Below are 12,043 nucleotides of genomic sequence, written 5' to 3'. Positions count from 1 at the left end.
TGTAATGTTCCATTGTTGAAGAAGGATTAGGATTGTGCAGGGAAAATAACTGTTCTTGAACCTGGTTGTGTGGGACTTTAGGGGTTTGCACCTCCTGCCTAATGGTAGCTGTGAAAAGAGGGTCTGGACCAGATGGCGGGGATTCTTGATAATAGATGCTGCTTTCTTGAGGCAGCAATTCATGTAGTTGCTTTTGATGGAGGAGAGGGCTTGGCACATGATGGACCAGGCTGAGGCTGAGTCCACTACTCTTTGTTCTCACGAGTCCATCACTAGCTGCTCTTTCAGATTATTTGCTGCTTTAGCATCCAGTCTGTTACCAAATCAAGCTTTTTTTTTACTGCATTTCTTCATCAGCAGGATTAAATACTTCCAACTTGGCCGTCTCAAAAAAATCTGCTGTTGAATCCATCAACTATGGCCCTGTAACCTTCAAAATAATTGACCATAACAATATTATTCTGAATTGTCTCTCATATGTAATGCTCCATTATCTTGAGCTCATCTAGTTGCTGCTCTCAGTATCCTAAATTGCATTCCTGTTCACTCATCACCTTTGTTAACTAAATTCCATTAGTTCCTGCTCCTTTAATATTTTAATTATTTTATTTTAAAATTCTATCTACCCTCTTCAAATCATTGCTTCCTGTCTCCTAAACTCTATAATCTCCAATGACTCTGCGATAGAACACTTAAATGAGTCTGCAGTCCTCCACTTTTACCCTCTTCTGAATTTTCTTTCTTTCTCCTAAAATGACTGGTGTCATCAGCTATTCAATCTGTGCTATGGAATAATTGTCTTATCCTGTCACTTCTGTCACTTTCTTTAAATCTGAGCACTTTTAACATGTCTTTTAACAACTATCCTAAAGTTTTCATGTTTAACACAATATTGTTTGATGATGTTCATGTGAGCTGCTTTGGAATATTTTATTCTCTGAAAGGCAACATGAAATGCAATTGGTCATGTTTGCTGTTGATGCTCTCCTCAAGTACCATGGACAGCTCAGCATGAAGGCTGGCTGGAGGGTTTTTTGCTATACATTTCTCATTACCAATACTGTATGCAAAATGTCTTAGCATTACACTAGTTTATTACAACTAATTTCCTCAGTTTGGATGATAATTAATTTTCGATCGCCAATACTAAATGGTTGCCATACAATCAGTTACATGCAGTACTCCTCTCTTAACATCTGGTTCCAAAAAAGTCAACTAGTGATCAAAAATGACCTTTGCATCACTGTGTTCCATTTCTCAAATCTAACGTAGAAATAGAGCTAATGGACATGAAAGATTACATTTTGCACAACTAGAAATAATTCATAAAAAGTAATACTATTATTTTAGGAGAGAAGCTATTGGTGCTGATTTTGTCAGTCAATTACTCCAGGCTTTATCCCATAACATATATTCTGGTTATCTTTTCCTCACATTTCCAATTTTCTTGCTTCTTTATTTTCTAAAAAAAATTGCATTGCTACTTGTTTCCAATTCTAATGAGGTCAACACCTTGAAATATGAACACCATTTCACTTACTAATTTCACTTCCTAATTTCCTGCACCTTTCCACCGTGTTTAGCTTTATAGCAGAGTAGGGTTTACCATCTCCAGTCTGGCATTCTAACAGCATCTCAGAGATTAGTGTAAATTGTGCTTTGTGCTTGGCATGGGCTCGGCGGGTTTTTGCAATGTTTAATACTATGATTCTTTTAACTTGTAAAAGACCTTAATTAAAATGTTGACCAGACTAAGCTTATTCACAGACAATTGTGCAAAAATGTTAAATATCATGTACTATTCAGTGTTTATATCTGAAAATTGGCACCATTTGATGGATACCTTTCATTACCTTATTTGGCAGAGCAAATAATTCAAGGCTTAGCATTCATGAGATACGGAATACAATCATTTACTGTAACCTCATTACATAGCCTATTCCTCGCGTTATCAATGTTAGGTTATTGAGTGTGCAAAAAACTTGCCAAAGATATCATCGGACATAACTCAAGGATTACAAGTAGGCTAATTATTTTAAGTACTGATATAGACAACCTCTATTTTCCTTCCACATCACAAAGGTAGGCGAATTGGCCACAGTAAATTGCTTCGAGTGTGTAGGTGGGTGGAAGAATCTGGGGGTAGTTCATATAAATGAGGAAAGAATATAAAATGGGATTAATGGAGAAATGTATAAAATGGATGGTTGATTTTATCGACCAAAGGGTCTGTTTCCACACTGTAGATCTGTATAACTCTAAATGTACACGATTGGCTTTGAAGTACTTTGGTACATCATGAGATTATAAAATACAAGTCTTTCTTTAATTTAAACTTAAATATGTAACTAAATTTGAAACCTACTGGAAGGAGGCATACAGAGTATGAAGTGGATTCATCCATACCACTATTAAAGTACAAATGTCTCCCACATGGTCTCCTCTGAGATTCAAATAAAAGAACTGCTCCGATAATATCAGGGTAGATACAATTTCTTGCAAATGGTCTTTTTCCCTCTCATCCTTTTTCTTCAGAGGCTTGGTTTTATACATGTCACCTTTGTTCATAGCCCAGTCATATATAATCTAAGTGGAATGCTTACTTCTTCACCTCTGTCGAGGAGCAATTAGGTTACTTAGAAAACATGCCCTTAACATGTCACTATACTCTGCGACACCAACGTAATGGGCAAAATCTTGAACAATGACGAGAAGGAGTATAGAAATAAGATTTCATTTCCCTTCTTCAGACTTGGAAGAATGTTGGAGATGGGAGAGGGTGAGAGATGAAAAGGAAACAAAAGAATGGCAGAGGGGGAAGAAAGGCAACAAAAAGGAGACAAGTAGACAAAAGGGTGTAGATAAGGGGTCGACACTAGGCAGCGAGGACTCCTTACCAGAGAAAAAGGCGGGTAGGCGGAGGATGAAGATCTCAACAGCAGGCATGTAACATTGAGGTATGAGCGTAGGGATACAATGGCAAGGCTGATCCATTCTGGATCAGAAGGAGGGAGGTCAGGGGGATGATGCAAACCTGACAGGGATAAGGGCTATAGTCAGAAGAGGGGATGGAGCGGTAGACGTATTTAATGTAGCAGTGGTTGATGATGTTCCAGAATGCAAGACAGAATATTTTGCTCCATCTTCATCAACTTTTGAATTGATTGAGCAGATCTCATGTTTGGACCAGGATTGCAAGTGGTACAAAGGGCAATGGAAGATAAGAGGTATTTGTAATTACCAGGTGTGCCCAATAGCAGAAAGGATGGGATCATTCTGTGTACTTTTCTAATGGTGTCAGAACTATGTTGTTTTCTCTGATAGCATGATCCGAGATTTGCCCAACCTTTCTTAAGAACTTTGCTTCTTTCTTACTAATTTACACTCAGAGAGTTGTAAATCTGTGGAATTCTCTGGATGCTTTCAAGAGAGAGCTAGATAGAGCTCTTAATGATTGCGGAGTCAAGGGGTATGGGGAGAGGGCAGGAACGGGGTACTGATTGTGAATGATCATCCATGACCACATTGAATGGCGGTACTGGCTCAAAGGGCAGAATGGCCTACTCATGCACCTATTGTCTATTGTCTATAATAGTTTATATGTAGAATAGGATTTATTAATCTGTTATAAGTATTTTTGCATTTAACTTAGTATAAGATCCAAACCACCAGAAGCAGAATTTTACAACAGTTATGCAATTACTAAAATATTTTTCTTGAATATCATACTTACGTTTCATACATCGGTTTGCACTTGGGCTCACAGTCCATCCAGAACAACATTGTTTTCCACAAACATTAGGCCTATAAGGAAAAATATATTATAAATTATATGTTTTTTTATAAATTGTAAACGTATACAAAATTATATTAAAAAATAAAAATTAGAAATTTACAATTTATCTCTCCCGATGTCCTAGGACACCCTTGATTGATCTCCAGGGATTTGCCTCAAGATCATGAGAAACTGCTCTATTATTATATGGATGTATTCCAATGTATCACTATTCATTTCCCTTAATCTCTAAGCTTCTATGATCTTCTCCGTAGTAAATATAGATGAAAAATATTATTTTAACATATTATTATCTCACCCAATTCCTATGGCTCCACAGTCAATCACATTGATCCTCAAGGGGGCCCTGCCTCCCTCATTACCTTTTTGCTCTTACTTGTAGAAATTTAGGATTTTCCTTTACTTTATCTTCCAAAGCTATCTTGTGCCTTCTTTTTGCCTTTTAAAAAGTCCTTTTAAATGTACTTCTACATCCCTAAATCTTAAGGGATTAACTTGATCCTAGCTGCCTATACCTGATAGATGCCTCCTTTATCCTGACCAGTGCCAACAATGTTATGACCACAGAAGTCAGTGACATTATGAGTTTATGCTGTTAGAAGCTCGGCTTCATAAAGTGGCTCAACAAGAAAGGAAGTTATGAGTTAAGAGGCCAACAGCTAAATTTGGAGAGGGTTGGGGGTGGAGATACTAGAGCCACAAATTGGACATTCAAAGATCACTCCTTTGAAAGAAAGTCCACTGCCCCAAAAAAGTAGATGACTAACTAAAGCTCACGTTGAACAGCATGGGGGTTTTTTTATAACTGATTTCAATTTTTTTTCCTATTATTCCTTAAGGTGGCAGGAAACCTTATAATGGTTTTATTTTGCTTTAAATAAATGAGTCTTGGACCAGAGGTCATAGCCTCAGAATAAAAGGGCATTCCTTAAGACAGATGAGAAGGAATTTCTTTAGTCAGAGGGTGGTGAATCTGTGGAATTCATTGCTACAGAAGATTATGGAAGCAAAGTCAAGATATATATTAAGGTAGAGATGGATAGATGCTTGATTAGTAGGGGTTTCAGGGGTTATGGGGAGAAGGCGGGAGAATGGGGTTAGGAGGGAGAGATAGATCAGCCGGCATGATTGAATGATGGAGTAGACTTGATGGGCCAAATGGCCCGATTCTGCTCCTATCACTTATGAAACGAACTGTTCTTCGAAATGGAGACAACCCAATGGAGGTGATTTAAAAAAAAAATCTTAACCAAGGTTTAATTTACCTCAGCGGTTTTCGCCCTTTGGAAATGGTGGGGTTAAAATGGGGCCCCAACCGCCCTGCACGAGGCCAGTTTGGCGGCAACGGCTGAAGTAGCGCGCACGTCCTAGACCGACCACCCACCCCCCCCACATCGTGCGCGGCCTGTCCCGCGCGCGCCCTTGCCGCCCGGCGCGCGCCCCACGCGCGTTCAATCCCGCTCAGCGCGCGCGCCCCACGCGCGTTCAATCCCGCTCGCCCCACGCGCGTTCAATCCCGCTCAGCGCGCGCGCCCCACCGAGCCCCGTGCCGGCCAACCGTGCAAACCTCGTCACAGGCTAGTAACCGTCATATCGTCCCTCTCGACGTGCACGGGTGGATAACTGAGAAAACTTTGTTTTAATTTTTTTTTCCGGTCGGGAATAGTTTTCCCTTCCATACGGCTTCCGACGCTGCACTTTGCGCGAGGTGAGATTCAATGCGAACCTTGATATTACCCAAATGTGGGATCACCCAAATGATATAGAATTATATCGCACTTGCTAGCTGAGTAGTAGAAATACAGTGAAATGTAATGGAGCAATTATTCCCTCTTCCCGGCCAGGTAATTGTTAAATGTGTAAAATTTCTCTTGGTGTTTTGGAAGAGGGAAACAATTATGTACTTTACAAAAATGTGGTCTTGTGGGGAAGAACAAAAGCAGACTAAAGGCATGCAGTTTTTGGACAGTGCCCTTCTGTTGAATGTAATTTACTAGATAATGGACAAGAAATAATCATAATCTACAACAATCATCTTTCTCAAAAAAGCCAGCAAGCTACTTAGTGGCTGTAAAAATCCCTAACTTTATTTATCTGAACCAATTAAACTTTCTGAAGTTAGTTAGTGGAATTCCATCAACTTTGATGAAAATTGGACTTAAATGGAAGATGTAAACAATCTATATTGCAATGGTCTGTCAGCACTGAACTTAATGGAACTGAATATCAGATGTCACATCTAGATCCAATTATGAATGGTGGTGGATACTAGAACCAACTTATAGATGGAAGAGTCTTCAAGTACATTTCCTGTCTTAACATTAGTCCAGCACTTGCATTTGCAACCGCCCAGCCAGTGTGGCCAAATGGATGATCCATCTTGTGGAGGGGAAGGGATGGGGGAGGGGTGATGGGATGGGGAAAGGGGGAGGGGTGATGGGGATGGGGGAGGGGGGATGGAGGAGGGGTGATGAGGATGGGGGAGGGGTGATGGGGATGGGGGAGGGGTGATGGGGATGGGGGAGGGGTGATGGGGATGGGGGAGGGGTGATGGGGAGGGGTGATGGGGATGGGGGAGGGGTGATGGGGATGGGGAAAGGGAAAGGGTGATGAGGAGGGGAGGAGGGGGTGCTGCACCAATGCGGGAGAGGTTTGTACCCAACGGGTCCACTTGTTGTTCATAAAATTCAGGTGGGGGGAAAAGCTCCTCAATACTTGGATTCACACTTCAAGTGGAAAAAGGTGGAATAGTTGGGGAGGTCAGTTTTTGTCCCAACTCAAAACACCACCTATCTATGTTCTCAAGAGATGTTGCCTAGCACTTTGTCTTTTTTTGGTAAACCAGCATCTGCAGTTCTCAGTTTTGAGACTGCCTCAATGATCTTCCCTCTACCATAGTCAGAATTTGGAATACATGCTGATGATAAATGTTCAGTGCCATTCACAATTCCTCAACAAATGATTCTGTCTATGACTGCATGCAGCAACACCTACATCGTATTCAGGCTTGGCCTGATGTGGAACAATTTACCATTCACATTGCAAAAGTGTCAGTCATGATTACTTCTGACAAAAGAGAGTCACCTATCCACCTAACTTTTATTGAATAGCAATATACAGAAACGAGCCATCAACATCCTTATCAAAATAATGCAATTTAAGAAGCAAGTAACTCACCCCCTGACACACCTAAGCTTTTCCATCACCAATAAGGAAATCCCGATGGCATGGATGAATGTGATTCCAACAACTCAGGAGGCCCGATAACACCCAAGACAAAGCAGCCAACATGATTGCCTCGTTATCAATCATCCTAAACATTAATTCCTCCACCACTGGCACATGGTGGCTGTAATATGTATAAAATGCACTGCAGTTATTCATCAAGATTATTCCCAAACAGCAACCTAATAATGACAAGACCGGAAATACATGGGAACACCACCACTGGAGGATCTCCTTCAAGTCTCACACCATCCTGAACTCCTCCAAAACAAAGGAACTTATAATTGACTTTAGAAAAACCAGTGGAGATTACGACCCACTCTACATCAATGGGGTCTGCGTGGAAAGGGTACCAGCTTTCAGGTTCCTGGGTACGCACATCGCAGAGGATCTCACCTGGTCTACCAACACCATCACCACAGTAAAGAAGGCACAGCAGAGACTCCACTTCCTGAGGATCCTCAGGAAAACCAACCTGCAGGAGAAGCTCATGTTGTCCTTCTATCGCTGCTCCATCGAGAGTGTGCTGGCATACTGTATAACCACATGGTATGCCAGCTGCTCAGAAAAGGACAGGAAGGCCCTTCAGAGGGTCATCACGACGGCCCAGAAAATCATCGGCTGCTCACTGCCCTCCCTGGAGCACCTGTTCAGCCTGCGCTGCCTCAGTAGAGCAGGCAAAATAATAAAAGATCCATCCCACCCCGGCCACCGTCTGTTTGTTCATCTGCCCTCTGGTCGACGTTTCAGGTCAATCAAATCCCGAACAAACAGACTTAAGAACAGTTTTTACCCCAGGGCCATACGAGAACTGAACACTACCTGTGCACTAGGCAACACCGTTAAAAAATCTTGTACTTAATTTAATTGTATTTATGTATTTATTTGTTTTTGCATTTATTGCATATATGTTTGTACGCACCGTCAGGATTGGCTGTTTTTTAATTTCGTTGTACTCGTTGCAATGACAATAAATGAATATTATTATTATTATTATTATCCCAACTTATAAGTGCATCATTGAGTTTTCATCATGATGTATTGGGCAAGATTTCTACACAGAGAATGGTGGGGGCCTGGAACAGATTGCCAGATGTGGCGGTGGAGGGAGATACAATAGTGGCCTTTAAGAGGCTTTTAAGATAGGCAGACGGAAGTGCAAGGAATAGGAGGATATGAATCATATACACACAGATGATATCAGTTTAACTTAGCATCGTGTTTGGCACAACCTTTGTTAGTTGAAGAACCTATTACTGTGCTATCCTGTTCTATGTTCTATCATCCCAAATCTAAATCCTGGACCCAAGAACATTGTGGCAGGTGCTTCAGAAGATAGAAGCTGAATGACAATTCCTCAAATGAAATTGGGAATTGGCAATAAATATTAGGTAGACTCATCAGGGATGCTCACCTATGACCCAGCTACATTTTAATTCTGGCCTAAATTGAATTCTAACCCAAAGAAAGACACAAAGTCCTGGAGTAACTCAGCGGGTCAGGCAACATCTCTGCAGAACATAGATAGGTGATGTTTTGGGTGGGAACCTTTCTTCTGACATTATTGAATTCTACTTCCTTTATCTGCACGCAATTTATGTTACAAACGGAGTGGAGTCAAGTGTTTTCATCCCATATTATTGTACTGATATCTAAAGAGCCATTTGCCATCCAGTGGGAGTAGGTGACTCATTACCTCATCGTTAGTTTACCATCTGCAGGGTATTTGTACCTTGGAGAATTTAGTGCATCGAGCCAGCTAAGCAACTCTACTCACTCTACCCACGGCTTCTTACTCCCCCAAATGTTGGCCTCCAATGGCTTATTCCTACACTTTCCAAAAATGCTGGGCTTCAGTGGTGTTACCCTAGGCAGTAGACCCATTAAAGTCTATGACGGACTATCCAGAGTGTCACGTTTATCTGTTGAAAATGTGTAACTCCAGATATGTTCTTAACATGCTTTAGATCCCAATTTAAATTTCATGTGTGAAGCATTCTGGAAGTTCCAGATATGTCTTTCGAGAACTGCAACAGACAGCATCAGCCGAGTGGCTTTGTATACCATAAAATATCTATGATTCTACGAATTCAAATTATTTTTGAATAGACAGACACAAATCTCGCAATGTAGTATTGTTGTTAAACTTGTTCAGATGTTGTTAAAACTTGTTAAAAAAGTAAACAAAGTGAATATAAAAGTATAACCCATCTTTAAAGCTAAACTAATATAAACTAGCATTTCCAAATAGTATGCAAATAGTTAAGCTGTAAAGCACATCTGTGGCACAGATTTTGAATTGACCTCCTACTGAAAGGCAGCATTAGACAGAAGACATCACAAGCATGTTAAATATCCCAGTGAGATAGATGTTGGTTTTTTTTGTTACAGCCATCTGTTGGATGTTTGCTTGCCTCTTTGATTTGTTGCTTTCTTTATTCTTGAACATAGTTAAAGAGACTTATAAAGTTTATATTGCTCCCTGTAGAACAAATTCCATAACCTCAGTATATTTGAGCTGCAATAAGTTTATTACAATGAAAAATATTAAAAACTGAATATATACCTTTTATTTCATAAGCATTTATTTTATTCCCTGAGTTAAAAGGATTTTAGCCAGATAAATACTACAAAACAAGTAAACAGATATTCTTGGAAGAGGATTCTAGTTCCTTCAATAATTTGTCATTGGATATCAAAGATTCCTGCATACCAGTGGTAATTTTAATTGCAAGTCAGATAATCTTGGTGGATGGGAGCCTCAAAGTCTCTGCTTCATCTGAGAAAGGCTTTATCCTGATCCTCTCCCAGAACTACCAATTCATTATATTGCTACCCAACCATCCAAGCACAGTCTGGTTCTTAAAGGTTTGCATGTATTAAGCAATACAACCAAGATCTCTGTACAGTATGACTAACTAGCTTATTCAGATCTTGTGCCTCCATTATACTGCATTTTCAAAGGTGGTACAAAGTGATAGTTTTCAACTGATCTCAAAGAAGTAACTGACCATTTTCCTTAAAGGTAGACTTGCATTTGGTTATTGTTTGGCATCGATCATAATGTAATTTTGACTGGTGGTGATTCTAGTTTGCGTTCTTATAATTTCATTTGCCTCTTTTGTCACCCGTCTATTTTTTTGGTAACATTTGCCTGTCTCATGTTCATCCATCAAACTTGTTATAGTCTGTGGAGAATAAGATTATGCTAATCGGAAGCAGTATACGTTGTAATTTGCACAGGTGTGGTTTTTATCACCTTTGTTTTAAGCATGCAGTCTCACCCCCGAAACATCACTCCTTCTCTTCAGCGATGCTGCCTGTCTCGGTGAGTTTACCCCAGCATTTTCTGTTCTTCTTTGGTGTAAACCAGCATCTGCAGTTCCATCCTACACAATGCAGTCTTTTAAATTGCCACAAAAAAATGTTGCTGTTGTAACAGGTTAGATTTAACAAACGCAAGAGAGCAATTTTATTTTTTATTGCATAATAATATTGAAACTCCACATTTATACCTTCTCATGCAGGCTCACTCTATGGGTAAAAGGTAAGCAGCACATCCGTTTATGGACATCACTTTAACATGCTCTGTGTAACCTTAAATATTGATAGCTGGATCAGCCATGGAATTAAAATCATGCATACAAACATATCTGTGAACATATAAGGGGTAGAAAAAGAAATAAGCTGTTGGCAGGATCATGTTGATATGCATTTCCCTCTCATTCTTATACACTCCAGCAGATTCAAGAATAGTATGTCCAACCTTTCCTTAAGATGACCTTAATGTTCCAGGTGTCAGTAAGCCTTTCTGAACTGTTTCCAACACACTAACATCTTTCCTTAAATAAGTTAACCAATACAATATTGTACACCACTTGGACTTACCAACGCTCTATATAACTGAAGAATAGCCCTTCTGTTGTACTTAATTCCTCTAATAAAAGCCAAAAACATTGGGTAGCTTTCCTAATTACATGCTATGTCTGCATACTTGCCTTTGTGAATCATGCATTAGAACACCCAGATAGATCCCTTTGCATCTCACAGCTCCACAATCTCTTGGCAGTTAGATGGTACGATTTAAAATAGAAATTCTTGCCAAAATTGACAATTTCAGATTTTCCCATATATTCAATTCGCCATTTAACCTACCTTTATCCCTTCCTCAGGAACTCACAACATACTTTTCCATCTATCTATAGGTCATTAGCATTTTTAATAACCTTATTTTACGCTCTCACAATTTATACAAGTTAAAAAGTTTATCTCCTTGGTGACAATCCCAGTTGACACTATTCATCACGTCATTCTCACTAGAAAAATTTGCACCTTCTCTGTTTCCTGTTTGATCGTCAATTTTCTATCTTCTACATCTTACAAGGTATATCCCTTATTCCTTACTCAATAACCTTTGATACAGCAAATGCCTTCTGGAAATGCATCTCACCCATATTGTGAATCTGTGGAATTCTCTGCCACAGGAGGCCGATTCACTGGTGGTTTTCAAGAGAGAGTTAGATTTAGCTCTTAGGGCTAAGCGAATCAACGGATATGGGGAAAAAGCCGGAACGGGGTGCTGATTTTGGATGATCATATTGAATGTCGGTGCTTGCTCAAAGGACCGAATGGCCTCCTCCTGCACCTATTTTCTATGTTTCTATGCAGTAATTAAGATAGCTAATTACACTGTTAATGTGTAAAATTTGGAGCACTTTAATTGCTCTCAATTTGTTTTGAAGTTAAAGCTCAGTCAACATATTTTCTGAAATCCAGATTGATCCGAAACCAAATCAATCATGTATTGAAAACCATATGTTTAACAGCAACTGAATCAAGTTGCTGAGGAATCTATCCTCTGCCTCAGCAGAGCAGCCAACATCCTGAGGGATTCTTCCCACCCTGGTCATCAGCTGCTCGAATTGCTGCCCTCTGGTAGACGGTTCAGGTCCATTACATCACGGACTAATAGACTCAAGAACAGCTTCTACCCCAGCGTCATACGTAAGCTGAACACTGCCA

At 40.0% G+C, this 12,043-nt stretch overlaps 1 protein-coding gene across 4 annotated transcripts in view; it reads right to left on the bottom strand.

Moving 5' to 3' along the window:
• Positions 1-12,043, bottom strand: part of LOC144597455 (latent-transforming growth factor beta-binding protein 2-like) — a 172,173-nt gene that overhangs the window by 141,364 nt on the left and 18,766 nt on the right. For 3 of the 4 annotated variants that reach the window (XM_078406876.1, XM_078406878.1, XM_078406877.1), the window contains exon 2: positions 3,734-3,804. In XM_078406876.1, coding sequence (XP_078263002.1) covers positions 3,734-3,804 — 71 coding nt within the window. Of the gene's footprint in view, positions 1-3,733; positions 3,805-5,061; positions 5,097-12,043 lie in introns of those variants that run through there. The other variant, XM_078406879.1, reaches the window with a different exon arrangement.

This window comes from Rhinoraja longicauda, chromosome 10 (genome assembly GCF_053455715.1).
Source record: "Rhinoraja longicauda isolate Sanriku21f chromosome 10, sRhiLon1.1, whole genome shotgun sequence".
Lineage (NCBI taxonomy): Eukaryota > Metazoa > Chordata > Chondrichthyes > Rajiformes > Arhynchobatidae > Rhinoraja > Rhinoraja longicauda.
The sequence above is the reverse complement of the archived record's forward strand: the minus strand, read 5'-3'. Positions and strand labels throughout refer to the sequence as shown.